The sequence below is a fragment of the Somniosus microcephalus genome, chromosome 8, assembly GCF_052327205.1.
Source record: "Somniosus microcephalus isolate GS21.2 chromosome 8, FLI_Smic_1.0, whole genome shotgun sequence".
Taxonomy (NCBI): domain Eukaryota; kingdom Metazoa; phylum Chordata; class Chondrichthyes; order Squaliformes; family Somniosidae; genus Somniosus; species Somniosus microcephalus.
The window spans coordinates 143,732,738-143,751,023 of record NC_140994.1 but is presented as its reverse complement, the minus strand read 5'-3'; the positions used below and the strand labels follow the sequence as shown (position 1 = coordinate 143,751,023).

General features: G+C 43.9%; 1 protein-coding gene across 1 annotated transcript in view; it reads left to right on the top strand.

The window, feature by feature from the left end:
* Positions 1-17,417, top strand: part of LOC147113846 (cysteine-rich transmembrane module-containing protein 1) — a 53,069-nt gene extending 35,652 nt beyond the window's left edge. The window contains exon 3 of the mRNA XM_085995206.1: positions 16,809-17,417. Within this exon, the coding sequence (XP_085851332.1) occupies positions 16,809-16,912 (104 nt within the window). The 3' untranslated portion in view covers positions 16,913-17,417. The remainder of the gene's footprint in view (positions 1-16,808) is intronic.
* Positions 17,418-18,286: the final 869 nt, after the last annotated feature.

The window sequence follows — 18,286 nt, the reverse complement described above, 5'->3', positions numbered from 1 at the left end:
CCCTAGTTTACCACGATGACTGTCTCCTTCTGACCTCATGGACCTAGTTTGAAAACTGTGATATTAATAAGGGCATAGGCAATAGTTTAATTGCCCTAACTACACTAGATTTTTCTTGTTCTCTCTATGCCTTAATCCCATAGCATGACATGTCCTAACTTCAGTTGCACCCTATGCTAGGTTGTGCATGAGACTAATTTACAATCTGGTTGTTGGCCCAGTCTTTCATTAAAGCAACATTTTCTGCTCGTGAATCTATCAATTGCTGTTGTTGATCCCACTGCACCTATTACACAACTTTAAAAAATGTGCTCTTTTAAATATGGTGAAATGAACTGAAAAACAACTTGGTTTGCATTACTTGCATGATATATATTTAAAATAATTTTTTAAGCAGGAATGTTATTTGAAACTTGTATGGATAAATTTGGCACTATGCCACCAAACAGCAAAAATGTACTGTGGACTCTTCTGCTCCCCCTACCCTGTCTCAAGATCATGTGGGACCAAGCTGCTCTGTTTCATTAAAAATAAATATCTGAGCTATTGAAATATTTCACTAAAAGGCTGTTTACTGCATTATTTGCATTCCTATAGATGATTTTTTAATATTTGTGTTTGGGAGTCCTTGCCAATATTAGCACTTGTGGAGAGCTCCTGTCTGATCTTCCAAAAGGCTATGTCAGCTGCAGCGATAGGAATAACTCACTACGTAGTAAGTTAACAAGTACAGGAAAATATAGAATACAGAATTCATGAGACAATATGCTCATAAAACAGAAATCTGACCTCAGACCCAGTTTGAAAACCTATGATATTAATAAGGACATAGGAAATAGTTTAATTGTCGAATGCAATAGCATTTGGGTAGTTTTTGCACCCTTCTAAAGTTTCTGTTTAATGTTTCTTTGACTACACATTCTGTTTGCTTTCATTACTATTAGAAATGTTGCTATTTGTCTGAAATTAATTTTTCAGGACTTCGAATCATAGCACAGGAGGCTGTCATTTGGCCCATGTGTGTGCTTGCTCTTTGAAAGATCTACCTAATTAGTTCCACTCTTCATAGCACTGCAAATGTTTTATTTTCAAGTATATATCTCTCCCTTGCACAGTCATTAGCTGTAGTGTTTGAGCAGTTGCAGTATAAATATTTTATTTCTCTGCCACTGCACTATTAATCTAACTTGGTTTCATATTTCCTCACCTGGTACTTTTCTTGTGGATATTTTTTCATTTACCTGTGGCTTAAACATCACCTTGGAAAGAAGGTGCAGATCAGTAGCTCTGGTAGTAGAGACAGGGTGGACACACCTAGCTTAGGAGGAAAATCCTGAAGCTCTGGAGAATTATTTTATAATGTACATAAGCCCACCTTCCTAATGGAACATGCCTATCCTTGACCATAAATAGCCATAAGATTCTTTATTCCAATTATCATTTTTCACACATATTTGATTGTGTAGGAATCAACGGATTCCTATCTAAATCACTGAGGTCGAGTCAGTTCAGTAAATTAACTGAATTTAATTAAACTGGTGAACAAAACAAAAACATGCAGGAGCAACAGCAAACAGGTCTATACAGTAGCTTGTTCCACGAGGTCTGAACTCAGAACCTCCCACCTCTGACGTCATCACGTTTCCCGCCACTCGGGGCACCACGTGACCAACGTGATGATGTCATCGCGTTGTTTCAGGGTTTTTACAGAAAGCTTGTTTACACTCATCAAACGGACATAGGTGCTGTAACATTGCTTTAAAGACAGTTATTCATTTGTACAGGAGTTCATTGGTGGTTTTACCACATGCGCCCCCCCAGAAGTGTCTTTAATCATCAAAGTCAATCGCAGAGGAGGTCGGACAATCCTGTCAGAGCGACTCCAATATTCCCGGAATCACCAACTGTCATTGTGGAGGCGAAACCGACCTCGGGGCTTCCCTTCCGGTCGCGCAATCAGTGTTGCTGCTTTCTCGGTGCCGGCGTCGGCCGCGAGCGCCACACCGTCCGTAGCCGTCGACTTGGCCAGGGCTGCTTGTACCTGCTCAGGGAGCTGGCTCAGGAACAGTTCATGAAATATAAAACACTGCGGCTCAGACCCAAGGAGGGTGAGCATGTGGCTCATCAACTCGGAAGGCTTAGTATCGCCTAACCCGGGGAGTGCGAGCAAGCGTTGTGCGCGCTCCGCCTTTGTGAGACCGAATGCTTGCATGAGGCGCGTCTTGAGCGTTTCGTACTTGTTCTCCACGGGCGGGGTCTCCAGCAGGCTGATAATGCGGGAAGCTGTCGAGCTGTCCAGTGCGGAGACCACATAAAGGTAACGGGTCTGATCCAGCACTATGTTTCGCAGTTGGAACTGAGCCTCCGCTTGAACGAACCAGGAGGCTGCCTGTTGTTCCCAAAATTGAGGGAGCTTCAAACTCGCTGCATTTACATCCATCTTGTTCTCGAGCTTGCCTCCGCGAAAATCGTCCGCGAAGCTTCGGGGTCACCAATGTAGGAATCAACGGATTCCTATCTAAATCACTGAGGTCGAGTCAGTTCAGTAAATTAACCGAATTTAATTAAACTGGTGAACAAAACAAAAACATGCAGGAGCAACAGCAAACAGGCCTATACAGTAGCTTGTTCCACGAGGTCTGAACTCAGAACCTCCCACCTCTGACGTCATCACGCTTCCCGCCACTCGGGGCACCACGTGACCAACGTGATGACGTCATTGCGTTGTTTCAGGGTTTTTACAGAAAGCTTGTTTACACTCAGCAAACGGACATAGGTGCTGTAACATTGCTTTAAAGACAGTTATTCATTTGTACAGGAGTTCATTGGTGGCTTTACCACAATTGTATCTTTTTTTAAACTGTAATTTAGCAAAACAAAGGTGTTGTGCAACTGATGGAAATGAACTTTGAAGCTTTTATAATTCTTAGCAGCTAAACAATTTGTATTGGTATTCCTGAATTCAATGTCATGTGATCACTTCATGGCAAAATGTCAATAACACTATAATAGCACCATTGTAACATTCCCAGTTTGTATACAGGATTACCAATTCACTGGGGAAAGGGATCAGGGTTTGGTGCTTCTTCATAAATTATTTTATTGTGATTCTCTTGGGGTATGTGTGCTGATAATCTCACTCCTGGTCAGACATCAGGCCTTGCTGCCACTTATAAACAGCTACTTCCATCCTTCAAAATAGTTTATTTAATATATACCCTCTCTGTCTAAGGAAGCTCCTTATTTGGTAATACAATCTTGCTGTCAAATTTGCTTTCTTCCTCAACCAATAATGCCTTACTAATGTTCCATTTGTGCTTTCCAATAATTGTTTCCACTTGCCTAAGTGTGTCTCTTTTCAGTCTGACCCACAGTCAATCACTGCCCATCCATCATAAAATTTGTTGTCTTTCTTTCCATTTTCTGTTTTAAACTATTTAAAATTATTTTTCTCATTACCATACACAAGATTATATGCACAGATCCACTGATCATTCTATTCTCACTTCCTCAACATCATATTAAACAAAACTTTTATCCTCGCGCTCTCTCTCCATTTATGTAATGTTCTGGCTTCACCTCCATTGCCACCGACCAATTACTTCTCCAACATCTGTGACACAAAATTAGTTAACCAACATTTGGTTGCTCCTGTGCTAATATCCTTTGTATTGAGCCCAGAAAAGGTCTGTTTCTATATTAATAACTAGAATAGGACTCTGGTTCTTAACCGGGGGTCTGCAGCCCCTTAGGGGTCTGCGAGAAGGTTTCAAGGGGTCCGCCAAAAGTAAGCAGATTCTACACAATGCCCCGCCCCTCACACACTTCAATTTGGTTGGAGGTCCTCCAGCCCATCTTCCTATTGGTCTGCAGCTCACGTCAATTACCCAGGCAGTGAGAGCTGAGAATGCGTGGCTGGCTGGTGGAGACGCAGCAGGTAAGCGGTCTGGAGAGAGCGGGTTCATAAACCACGGAGGGACCGGGTCCCGGATTCACCCCAGCCTGAAGCACTAAGCGCCAAACTCTGGAAGTAACAGCAAGTGCTGGGAACACTCTGGGAGCGTCTGTAAATGATAGATAAATGGTAACGGGTCAGGGAGCGTCTGTAAATGAAGGAGAAACAGTGACTGGTCTGGGGACGTCTGTAAATGAACAGAAGAACATAAGAATTAGGAGCAGGGGTAGGCCACATGGCCCCTCTAGCCTGCTCCGCCATTCAACAAGATCATGGCTGATCTTCAACCTCAATTCCACTTTCCTGCCCAATCCCCATATCCCTTGATTAGCCCTAGAGTCCAAAAATCAATCTATCTCGGCCTTGAATATACTCAACAACTCCGCATTCATAACCCTTTGGGGCAGAAAATTCCAAAGATTCACAACCCTCTGAGTGAAGAAATTACTTATCTCAGTCTTAAATGGATGACCCTTTATCCTGAGACTATGCCCCCTAGTTCTTGACTCTCCAGCCAGGGGAAACAACCTCTCCGTATCTACCCTGTCAACCCCCCTCAGAATATTATATGTTTCAATGAGATCCCTTCTCATTCTTCGAAACTCCGGAGAGTATAGGCCCAATCTACTCAATCTCTCCTCATAGGACAACCCTCTCATCCCAGGGATCAATCTAGTGAACCTTCGTTGTACCGCCACTAAGGCAAGTATGTCCTTCCTCAGATAAGGAGACCAAAACTGTGCACAGTACTCCAGGTGTGGTCTCGCCAAAGCCCTGTACAATTGTAGTAAGACTTCCTTACTCTTATACTCCAACACCCTTGCAATAAAAACCAACATGCTATTTACCTTCCTAATTGCTTGCTAACTTTGTGTTTCCTTTGCGAGGACACCTAAATCTCTCCGAACGCCAACATTTAATAGTTTCTCACCATTTAAAAAATATCTTTTTCTATTCATTGCATACAAGGCTATGGACCAAATGCTGGAAAATGGGATTAGACTGGACAGGGATGGATGGGTGGTGCAGACACTATGGGCCGAAGGGCCTCTTTCTGTGCTGTAAAACTCTGACTCTATGACTCTTCCTACCAAAATGAATAACTTCATTTCCCCACATTTATACTCCCATCTGCCACATTATTGCAGACACTTAACCTGTCTATATCTCTTGGCAGGATCTTTGTGTCCTCCTCACAGCTTACTTTCCCAAGGGAAGGGAAATGGTGACTGGTCAGGGCCAGCTCCCCATATATATGATTAAGGTAGAAGCTGAGTGCCTTTCATAGCCTTGGTATCACCAACCGTAAACCTAACGTCCTAATTGTGATTCCGATTCCCTAACCCTGACTCATAACCGTAAAATCCTAACCCGAAACACTAACGCAACCCTAACCCCAGCCCCTAACCATAACGCACCTAACCATAGTCCTAACATCTATCACTAATCCCTAAAGTTTATGGCCTAGAAATTCACTATAGCCTCGTTTGGGGCGCCAGGCTCGCCAGGGTGCTAAAAGTAGCGCCCCGGAAGCATTCGTGGCCACCCGCTGGAAATTCAGTTGGAGCGCCCCAGAGGGAAGCGCGGCACTACTCGAGGCGCCCCGCATCCCTTTTGGGGCGCTGCAACTGAATATCGTAGCGCGCCACGCGCTGCGGTACTGCAGGCCTTCCTCCCCTACTTAAAGGGGAGGGGCCTTGTTCTGCGCGATCTGGCCCCCCGAGGATCGCAAGTGCCGGCAAAAGAGCCCGGCACCGAGAAGTGCCGGGCTCTTGGAACGCAGCTGGCACTCCGCTGGGGGCGGGGGGGATCAGGAGGCCGGGGATGGCAGGGCGGAGAGGTGCTGGCAGGCGGCCAGCAACAAAAATGGCCGCCCCGCACCTCCTTTAATTTGCGCCTCTACCGCCGCAGGAAGGCCCCCCTGAACCGGTCGCACATAGCGTCCGGCGGTAAATCGGGGAACACTTCCTAATATCGCGGCCAGGGCGCTGCGCACACTGATTACTTCATCGGTAGCGGCGCAGCGCTAACGGCTAGCGCCACCATTAGCGTCCCGCTGAATTTAGCGGGAGGCGTGGCCAGTGGCTTCCGACCCACTTAGCGCCCTCTTAAGGTGCTAACGGGTGGCGCAGCCCACTGAATTTCTAGGCCTATATGTTTAATTGTATTACTCATTTTTTAAAGAAAAAATATGTTGTGTTACAGGGGCCTGTGAAATTTTTATAAGATGGGAGGGGGGGCCTCGGAAGCAAAAAGGTTGAGAACCCCTGGAATAGGTAACATCCCTGTCATACAAATTATTGTCCTGTTTGGATACATTCTAGCACTGACCAGCCTTCAATTTGAATGATCAGATCCTATATTAAGAATGATGTGAAGGTTATATTTTTTTTAACTGATTCTGGCAACCATCGACCAGCAAGTATTTTTTCTGCGTTGCAATTAATCAATCCAATTAACTGCATGGAATTAATGTAACTGAGTTTATCTGAAGTATAGGCTACTGAAGAAGAGGCTGAGGTGTTCTCTGAAGCAGCATTAGATGGGACCATGTGGTGTCCACATTCATAACTATTGGAAGCCGAGGCAGAGATGAAGATGTGAATGTGTGTTTGGAGAATTATTTTAGACTGTGCAATGTGCTAATTTATATTTGGAATGTGTGAAAATTGGGAGGCTTGAAAGAAGTAGGATAGGGTAGAATGAAATGGAGAGAGAACCATTATATGGATGGAATGAAGAAGTCAGTAATCGAGTAGAATTGTGCATTTTAAGGGGGACCTAACTTTACATATTTAAAACTACTGTCATTGCTCCAGTTCATCCAGTGTTCACAACCTTTCAAAGAATATTCTCCACGATCGGTTGCTATAGTGCTAGATTTCACTCCTGGGAATACGTTTGTGGGTTTTTGATTTCCATGTAGTTGATCAGTTTATGGACGAATCAAGAACACATATTTGACAAGAGTCCTCGTCAAGTTGCACTACACTCGGGATTCAGCTCTGTCTTTGTTCACCACACTTTGTTCTTTCAAACATAAATTCTGCTTTTTTCTAGGCAAGCATAAATGAAATCTCATACAGAGTAATGTATTGTGCCATGGAATTGCAGGTGTCACTTCAGAAGTCACGTCAAGTAACTTCTTGTTACTGATTCCATCAAGGAAGACGCACTGTTTAAACTGGCACTGCTGTCTTGTACCCAAGTATAGAATGTATCGCAAGTAGAAATGGATTATTGGAAAGAATTACAAAACTAATCTAATCTTTTAGGTTCAAGGGACAAACTTTGAACTTTGCCTCCCTGGTTTGTCTTTATAGCCCAGAAATTAGATTATGACATACATATCTGCCCAATCTACTAACCTATCTTTTTGTCTGAAGCCACTTGTAGTCCTCCTTAGTTAACAATACTCTCTCTTGCGATCTGCAAATTTTGACATTGTGTCCCTGTGCCAAAGTCTAGATAAGTGTATGCATGTGTGTACATTGTTAGTGTAAAATGATGTTTACTCTTCCATGGCATTGCACAAGTGAAGTCAAAACCAAATCTAGATGAAGTGGGGTTAGAGGGTGGGGGATAATTGGCTCAGGGCATACAGATGTATGTTGGTCCCTTTTTAAAAAAAAAATGTCATTCTGTCCTTATTTTTATATAATACTTGGATTTTATATTGTCAATTATTAAATAGCAATCCTAGTGCAATTTGGTAAGCAGAGAAAAAGTGTTTGAAGCATATAAGATTCTCTAGTGCAGGCTGAGGAGCTGAGAGATGCAAAACTAAAGCATTGCAATGTCACCGCTGGTGGGAGAATTATAGTCTGACGAGTCTACACATGCAGTTTCCATTGGCCTGGATTTTGCGGTGGTAATGACGGCAAAACTGTTGGCATTCGCCATCATTATCCCTCTGAAACTGACTGCAACTTCAGGATTTAGCACATGCGCAGATAAACGCAGAATTCTTGAAGTTGTGGTCAGTCATTCCCTGCTCCGCTACAGGCTGTGCTGTGGAACTTCCCATAGCCGGCAAACAGTTGAAATCACATACAAGGACGAAAACTTCCTCTTTTACGATGGAATATCGCTGTTAAAAACCCCCTAAAACTCTAAGCCTTGTTGAAAGAGGTGCAACTGGATTTTTAACTGTGTGCTAACTGCTGAACAACTGTTCTGGCCTGAAAATCTAATTTTATATTTGTGGAATGTCAAATTTTCCATTCATATGATTAAGAATTACAAGTTTTTAATACATTTTTTAAAAGTTGTTTATAATTCAGCTTTTTAAAAATTTGTTTATGGGATGTGGGCATTGCTGGCAAGGCCAGCTTTTATTGCCCATCCCTAATTGCCCTTGAGAAGGTGGTGGTGAGCCGCCACCTTGAACTGCTGCAGTGGTGAAGGTACTCCCACAGTGCTGTTAGGTAGGGAGTTCCAGGATTTTGACCCAGTGACGATAAAGGATCGGCGATATACTTCTAAGTCAGGCTAGTGTGTGACTTGGAGGTGGTGGTGTTCCCATGTGCCTGCTGCCCTTGTCCTTCCAGGTGGAAGAGGTCGCGGGTCTGGGAGGTGCTGCCAAAGAAGCCTTGGCGAGTTGCTGCAGTACATCTTGTAGACGATACACACTGCAGCCACAGTACGCTGGTGGTGGAGGGAGTGAATTGTTAAGGTGGTGGATGGGGTGCCAATCAAGCGGGCTGCTTTGTCCTGGATGGTGTTGAGCTTCTTGAGTGTTGTTGGAGCTGCACTCATCCAGGCAAGTGGAGAGTAGTCCATCACACGCCTTACTGGTGCCTTGTAGATGGTGGAAAGGCTTTGGGGAGTCAGGAGGTGAGACACTCGCCACCAAAGACCCAGCCTCTGACCTGCTCTTGCCACAGTATTTGTGGCTGATCCAGTTAAGTTTCTGGTCAATGGTGACCCTCCCCAGGAGGTTGATGGTGGAGGATTCGGCGATGGTAATGCCGTTGAATGTCAAGGGGCGGTGGTTAGATTCTCGCTTGTTGGAGATAGTCATTGCCTGGCATTTCTGTGGAGCGACTGTTACCTGCCACTTATCAGCCCAAGCCTGAATGTCGTCCAGGTCTTGTTGCATGCGGGCACGGACTGCTTCATTATCTTAGGAGTTGTGAATGACGCTCAACACCTCTACCTTAATCATATGTGTATGTCCCAATCTTTATTTCACTCCCTGTAAAATTTATAAAATGTAAATTAGAATCTGCATTTTACTTACTGGTTTGCTGTCTGTGGAATTCTTCAATGTGATTGGCTGCTTAGCCAGCTTGATGACATCACTGTTGCTGGATGCTGGAGATTCCCTTGATTTGGCGTCAGATTCAAACAAAAGTTGGGACAGCTGAAATTCACACCAGAGTGGGTAGCTTTCTTCGAGGTCAGCGGCGAGCGCCGTCACTTTGCCTCTGACTGCAAATTCCGGGACATTAGAAATGTGGACATAGGAATTTGTGTGGGGCGCGGGAGTTGACACTGACTAAAACATGACATGAAATAGGATTTGTAGACAGGAAATGCACGCAGACTTAAATATACTTTAAAAGTCTTGCATCTACACTTACTGTCTACAGAACCTTTTTTGTCACCTCTTTTGTGTCAAAGTGCTTTGTGGCATCCTTAGGTCGTGAAAGACCACTAGATAAATGCAAGTTTGTTCTTTGTGCAATTACAGGACGAGTTTACAATTTGAGCACTGGCAGATGCTGTACTTCTTTTTCCCCTCCCCCAATAAATTGCTCCATGTTTTCCAAAACGCAGATAAAAATTTTAGATTTGCCATTGTTTCTTAGTGACTGAAATTTCCAAAAAGCTTTATACAAGAGAAATGTTTTAATAATTTACATACTTCAGAATAAAGTTAAGTTTATCCATTGAATTATTTTTTGTCTTTTAATGCTTTTAAGTTTTTAATTGAAAGCCTCAGGCTCTCCCAAAAGCTTGGACTTAATTGGTTTTGCCCAGAGCTCTGATGCTGTGAGCTGAATTTGAATTGTGCAATTTAAGCATGTGCAGTGTAACTAATTCCCCAGAATACATCAGTACTGTTTAGTCAGCTGTACTGATGGAATACTTGTGTCTAGGTTCTAGTAGTTTTTGCTCATACTTTGCAAAATTATTTGAAGTCTGAGACAAATTTCAAAAGTTTTATTCAGGTGTGGGCAGGGTGGGGTGGAGGATTTTGCACTTGTAGCTTTTGCTTATGCTCTATAAACTTCAGGAACTGCTTTTGAGAGCGTATATTTCCTTGTGCTGTTGGGGTCTAATTGGAGCCTGAGTGGGCCAAGTGATATACGAGGTCGACGCGTTACCCAACTTAGACTTATGTGAATAAACTCACACAACCAAATAGTTTGAGAGAAGTAAAAATGCACAGTTTAATGTACAGAGCGCTCTGGGAGAAGAAGAACAGTAGACCCCGCGGTCTCGGCTGCCAGCTTCTCGGTTTTACAATAGTAGCCGAGCTGCTTTTATACAGTTTAAAAACAGGAAAGGTACCATATCAGTAGTTATTACATTAATTCCTTGGCCAATCTGGTACTTTAGCATCCTTCAACTTTGGCCAATCCGATACCTTAGCAACCCTTAATCACATTGTCAAAAACAAGTTAATTATTATTATACCGTTAGCTAGCTTCTTTCATGTGACATGTTGGTATTTCGCAACCCTATTCTCACAGTGATACCTATGTCCTGCCAGTTGCGTAACCCTGCCCTTAAACACCCTTTACCTCCCTTGTTCTTCCTAAACATAATTTTTCATTCTTACAGTTTTACCCCAACAGTTGACTAGCCGTTCCTGTCTTACATCTGTACAAGTGATATCACAAGTTGGTGCAAGCAGATCAAGTCAGTGTCTGCAAAATGTCAATAAATGTCAAGTATTTCAGCAGGCACTACGGTGCCATTTTAAATTTTCCTCCAACTGCGCTAATGTTTAATTTTCAAAAAAAGTTGACCTTTGAAGCCAACTAATTATCCCATTTGGTTCCATTGGAAAAGAGAAATTTGCTAATACTTGAGAGAGCAATAAAGAGGCAGATACTGTATTTCCCCATTCTAATGTGATTTTTTTCAAGGTAAATTTTAAAACTAAACAAAGCCTCTTTGCCTGGAATAGATAATGAGAAAGGGGAGGAGTGAAACCGGTTGAGAAGGCCTCTGGCCTCTCACTTCCTCCGAGATTCAGTGATGGTGGTGGGGAGGCAGGATTAAAGGCAAGGTGAACAACAGCCGAATGGGACGAGGGGAGGATACGAGGGTTGAGCATGTAGTTGAGAGGTAGGGGTCAGGATGGGAGTGACAAGTTCAAAGAATCATAGAATCTTACAACACAGGAGGCCATTCGGTTCATCGTGCCTGTGCCAGCTCTTTGAAAGAGCTATCCAATTTTATAAATTAAATGGTACAATTTTAAAGGGGGTGCAGAAATAGAGAAATGTAAGAAATCACAACACCAGGTTATAGTCCAACAGCTTTATTTGAAATCACAAGCTTTCGGAGTGCTGCTCCTTCGTCGGGTGAAGTGGAGAGATGCATAAAAACACAGCTTATATAGTCAGAGAATAATGTCAGATGTTTACAGATAGTCTTTCTAACTGCCATTTATCACACCTCAGCAGAGAGATCATCACAGCAATCAAAGGTGTAAATGGTGTCCAAACAGGTCAGTCAGGAAAACATTACATCAAAGAGCAATGAGGTGGGGTCACAAGGGGTCAAATGTTGCAGATGCTGGGGTCTGTATGAAAAACAAAAAAACAGACAAAAAACTTTTTTTTTGCTGGAAATCACAGCAGGTCCGGCCGCATCTGTGTGGAGAGAACAAGCCAACGACGACTCAAGTCTGGATGACCCTACGTCAGGTGTGGTTACATGTAGCGTGACATGAACCCAAGATCCCGGTTCAGGCCGTCCTCATGGGTGCGGAACTTGGCTATCAGTTTCTGCTCGATGATTTTGCGTCGTCGTGTGTCTCGAAGGCCGCCTTGGAGAATGCTTACCCGAAGATCGGAGGCTGAATGTCCTTGACTGCTGAAGTGCTCCCGACTGGGAGGGAACACTCCTGCCTGGCGATTGTTGCGCGGTGTCCGTTCATCCGTTGTCGCAGTGTCTGCATGGTCTCGCCGATGTACCATGCTCCGGGGCATCCTTTCCTGCAACGTATGAGGTAGACAACGTTGGCCAAGTCACATGAGCATGTACCATGTACCTGGTGGGTGGTGTCCTCACGTGTGATGGTATCTGTGCTGATGATCTGGCCTGTCTTGCAGAGGTTGCTGTGGAAGGGCTGTGTGGTGTCGTGGTCGCTGTTCTCCTGAAATCTGGGTAATTTGCTGCGAACGATGGTCTGTTTGAGGTTAGGCGGCTGTTTGAAGGCGAGTAGTGGAGGTGTGGGGATGGCCTTTAGCGAGGTGTTCGTCGTCCTCGATGACCTGTTGAAGGCTGCGAAGAACATGGCGTAGTTTCTACGCTCCGGGGAAGTACTGGACGACGAAGGGTACTCTGTTGGTTGTGTCCCGTGTTTGTCTTCTGAGGAGGTCTATGCGATTTTTTGTTGTGGCCCGTCGGAACTGTCGATCGACGAGTCGCGCGTCATATCCCGTCCTTACAAGGGCGTCTTTCAGCGTCTGTAGGTGTCCATCTCGTTCCTCCTCGTCTGAGCAGATCCTGTGTATTCGCAGGGCTTGTCCATAGGGGATGGCTTCTTTAACGTGGTTAGGGTGGAAGCTGGAGAAGTGGAGCATCGTGAGGTTGTCCGTGGGCTTGCGGTAGAGTGAAGTGCTGTGGTGTCCGTCTTTGATGGAGATTCGTGTGTCCAAGAATGAAACCGATTCTGAGGAGTAGTCCATGGTGAGTTTGATGGTGGGATGGAACTTGTTGATGTTACCGTGTAGTCTTTTCAGTGATTCTTCGCCGTGGGTCCATAGGAAGAAAATGTCGTCGATGTATCTGGTGTATAGCGTTGGTTGGCGGTCCTGTGCAGCGAAGAAGTCTTGCTCGAACTTGTGCAAGAAGATGTTGGTGTATTGGGGTGCGAATTTGGTCCCCATGGCTGTTCCGTGTGTTTGGGTAAAGAACTGGTTGTCGAAGGTGAAGACATTGTGGTCAAGGATGAAGCGGATGAGTTGTAGGATGGCGTCTGGAGATACCATCATCACACGTGAGGACACCACCCACCAGGTACATGGTACATACTCATGTGACTTGGCCAACGTTGTCTACCTCATACGTTGCAGGAAAGGATGCCCCGCAGCATGGTACATCGGCGAGACCATGCAGACACTGCGACAACGGATGAACGGACACCGCGCAACAATCGCCAGGCAGGAGTGTTCCCTCCCAGTCGGGGAACACTTCAGCAGTCAAGGACATTCAGCCTCCGATCTTCGGGTAAGCATTCTCCAAGGCGGCCTTCGAGACACACGACGACGCAAAATCATCGAGCAGAAACTGATAGCCAAGTTCCGCACCCATGAGGACGGCCTGAACCGGGATCTTGGGTTCATGTCACGCTACATGTAACCGCACCTGACGTAGGGTCATCCAGACTCGAGTCGTCGTTGGCTTGTTCTCTCCACACAGATGCGGCCGGACCTGCTGTGATTTCCAGCAAAAAAAAGTGTTTTGTCTTTTTTTTGTTTTTCATACAGACCCCAGCATCTGCAACATTTGACCCCTTGTGACCCCACCTCTGCTCTTTGATGTAATGTTTTCCTGACTGACCTGTTTGGACACCATTTACACCTTTGATTGCTGTGATGATCTCTCTGCTGAGGTGTGATAAATGGCAGTTAGAAAGACTACCTGTAAACATCTGACATTATTCTCTGACTATATAAGCTGTGTTTTTATGCATATCTCCACTTCACCTGACGAAGGAGCAGCGCTCTGAAAGCTTGTGATTTCAAATAAAGCTGTTGGACTATAACCTGGTGTTGTGTGATTTCTTACATTTGTCCACCCCAGTCCAACACTGGCATCTCCACACCAGAAATAGAGAGACCAGGGTGTGTATTTACACAAATCTTAGAAGGTGGCAGGACAAGTTGAGAAGGCTGTTTAAAAAGCATATGGGATCCTTGGCTTTATTAATAAAGGCATAGAGTACAAAAGCAAGGAAGTTATGCTTAAACCTTTTATAAAACCCCGATAGGTCCCAGCCAGGGTATTGTGTTCAATTCTGGGCACCACACTTTAGGAAGGCTGTCAAGGCCTTAGAGAGGATGCAGAGGAGATTTACTAGAATGGTACCAGGGATGAGTTATGTGGAGAGACTAGAGAAACTGGAGTTCTCTTAGAGCAGAAAAGGTTAAGGGGAGATTTGATAGAGGTGTTCAAATTCATGAAGGGTTTTGATAAAGTAAATAGAGAAATTGTTTCCAGTGGCTGTAGGGTCAGTAACCAGAGGACACAGATTTAAGGTAATTAGCAAAAGAACCAGAGGCAACATAGAGGAAAAAAATATGCAGTGAATTCTTATGATCTGGAATATACTGCCTGAAAGAATGGTGGACGATTCAATAATATCTTTCAAAAGGGAATTGGATAAATACTTGAAAAGGAAAACAATGCTTGACTATGGGGAAAGAGCAAGGGAGTGGGACTAATTGGATAGCTCTCTCAAAGAGTAGACACAATGGGCCGAATGGCCTCCTGCTGTGCTGTATCTATTCAATTCGTGGGTGAAGGAACAGGGGACGTGATGGGAACCAGATGATAGGGAGAAGTATGAGTGATAATGGAATGCAAGAGAGCCACATAGTCCCTGCAAACCCCCCAAACTCCAAATGCAGTCTGTAGCCATTGGTGGCTACTTTATCTATCCACCATCTCCCATCTAAAAGAAAGAAGAAAAAGGCAGAATATAACAGAGTAAAAAAAAAAAGGGGTGGGGGGCGGAAAGAAGAGATAAAAGCAGAGAAGCCACAACAATGCAGTAGCATGATAACAAAGACAGACAGAGATGATATTCACTGACTTACCGTGTGCAACTCCACAGGAGTTTGTATATAGTTCAGCAATGATCCCAACAATGAGCCTGGGGGACAGCACTATTTATATCCCTCCAGTCCGAAAAGAGAAAGAACTTGCATTTATATAGTGCCTTTCACATCCTTAGGGCATCCCCAAATATTTTACAGCCAGTTCATTACTTTTGAAGTATAGCCACTGTTTTGTAAGCAAATGTGGTAACCAAATGATCCAGAGAAGGATCCCACAAACAACAATGAGATAAATACAGTTAATCTGTCTTGGTGGTGGTTGAGGGATAAACATTGGCCAGAACACCAGAACTCATCTGTTCTTCTTCACCTAGTACCATGGGATTTTTTAGATCCACCTGAATAGGCACATGGTGCCTCAATTGAACTTCTAATCCAAAAGACAGCACCTCCAACAATGCAGCATTTCCACACTTATGTACTGGTGTCAGCCTAGATTATGTGCTCAAGTCCTTTTGAGCTTCATTGCATCCATTAAGCACTATTCTCTGAAAAGTTGTAATTATTGTTTTATTCTCTACCTGTTATTCACTTTGCAACATAAATCGAGTACAAAACTCCAGAAGGCTGGAAATATGACACTTAATAAATTTGTCACAGCCTTGCCTATCCCATGGTGTACATGGATTTATGCCTTTTTCATACCTTTTGTAAATCCATTAATTTCAAACTATGTAGTCATTTTGGTTTGCTATTTGGTTGCCAGAGAGGTAGTGTCTTTCATCAATTATGCATTCAGATTCTGCTGTAGTATCCTTGGGAGGCTTGCTCCAGAATTAGAAATGGTCCCCTCTTACCAAATTATTCAAATGATTATGGGTGATTAGTGGCTTAAACTGGATATTTACCTACTAAATAGTTTATACTGTAACTGCAACACTTTGTTTTTTTTTCCAACATTTAAGTAATACAAAATTGGGAAGTGAAATATAATATTTTAAATGAAGTCTGCAAATGATTTGGTTTAAAAATGGCTTTTACATAGAACTTACAGCACAGAAACCGGCTATTCGGCCCAACCATTCTATGCTGGTGTTTATGCTCCACATGAGCCTCCTCCCACTCTATTTACTTCATCTCACCCTATCAACATATTCTTCGATTACTTTCTCCCTCATGTACTTATCTAACATTCCTTAAATGGATCTATGCTATTTGCCTTAACCACTCCATATGTAGTGAGTTCCACATTCTCGCCACGCTCTGCGTAAAGCGGTTTCTCCTGAATTCCTTACTGGATTTATTAGCGAATATCTTATTTATGCCCCCTAGTTTTAGATTCCCCCACAAGTAGAAACATCTCTCAAATTATGAAGGGGTTTGAGAGGGTAGACATAAAGACCTCTATCAGGTCACCTCTCGGTCTTCTCTTTTCTAAAGAGTCCCAGCCTGTTCAGTCTTTCCTGATGGTTATAACCTTCAATTCTGGTGGTATCCTTGTAATATGGAGATGAGAACTGTGCACAGCACTGTGTGGTCTAACCAAGGTTCTATATAACTGCAAGTTGTTGCTGTATAGGTTTAACATAACTTCTCTGCTTTTGAATTCTGTTCCTCTAGAAATGAACCCCAGTGCTTCGTTTACACGTTTTATGGCTTTGTTAACCTGCAGTGCTACTTTTAATTATTTGTGTATATGTACCCTGAGATCTCTCTGCCTCTACCCCATTTAGACTCTTATTTTCCAAGGAGTAGGTGGTCTCTTTATTCCTCTTACCAAAATGCATCACCTCACACTTTTCTGTATTATTGTTATGGTATTGGATGAGAAGGTGAAAGGGTCAGTAAAGGCTTTTTTTCATTTGCGAAACTATTTCTCGTTGCAGTTTATGTTGTAGAAGATCGCAGAAGGGATGATACTGGAGATACATGCTTGACCGCATGTTGGACTGCCCTCTGCTGCTGTTGCCTTTGGGATATGCTGACCTAAAATCCCACAACTACATGGAAATCCCCCACATCCTAGACCTCCCTACTGCTGGACCTTCAAATCGAAGCTCGAATACCAACTTGCTGTTTTTTTTTCCAAAAGGCGCCTGTTAAAGATTTCTGTTTGTTGGTCACATAATGCCACTAGCTTAGTAATTAAATAACTGGATGGCAAGTTCTGTCAGTGTGGCGCAATGTCTTATGATGAATGAATAAATAAATAAAGAGCAAATGTTAATTTATGCAGATAACCTTTTTTAAATGAGCTAAAAGTTCCAAAGGATTCAATTTGATACTTATGAAAGTAGGTGCAACTAACTTCTGTTTCTGTTTATTATGTAAAATTAATCCTAATATTTCTTGTGGAACTTGAATTGCGAGAAATGGAGAAAGTAAAGTAACAAATTGCCATGTTTTAGTTTACTATACCACTGGAACTGTATATTCCACATTAAAGACTAAGCTTTTCAATCACTACTTGTTGAATAAAGTGAATTTATGCATCAGTACTGTGATTGTCCTTTGTTAGTTAAGCAAATCAAGAATAACTGTTGAGTTTAGAAGGCCAAAGGAGCATATAGTCCAGGGTCCAAGATAGAGACTTTGGGGGAAAAGTTCGGTACCTTAGCGCCTCCCGTTAGCACCCGTAGATGGGGCAAGGCGAATCCAGCACTGCACGCCAAATCCCGCCCCCCTCCCGGTGGATCGTGACGTCAGTGAGTGCAATGCTCCAGGAATGTTATTTAAAGGGAGCGTCAGTAATGAGTTGCAGCTGTAGATTAGTGGAGTTTCAGTCTCATTCTGTAGTTTCAACGTTTAGTATCTGGCGTGTTGTGGCAACTAAAATGTAGTTATGTAGGAGTCGCTGGAAATCAACAGACTGCGAGACTTTCGTAGCAGCAAAGAAAAACGCGTGTTAGCTTTATTAACTCTCCGCATGGACTGAGGGACGCGGCCTCATCGCAGGGCTATGACGTCATCACAATCGACGACTCTTAAAGGGACCCTGCCCCGATAACCCAACCAAGTTCCGTACATAACGTGGAGCGATAACAACATTGGCTAACCATAGTGAATTGTGTTACTGTCCCTATGTGGTCTCCGCCACATATGTCCCCCCAGAATTCACTAGCACTGGCAATGTCAGTCGTTGAGGGGCCCGGATCACACGGCCGAAACGGCTCCTTAAGTCCGGGGGTGGGGGTCGCCGGAGGGTCCCTGGGCACTTGGTGGTGGACTGAGGGTGCAGAAGCCGGAGGTTGGCCCCGCCGTGGGGGCTGAGCTAACCCAACGGGTCGGTCCAGATCCAGGTAGTCCGGCTTATCGCCGACATCCACCACGAAGGCCTTGTCCCCGGCTTCCAGGACACGGAATG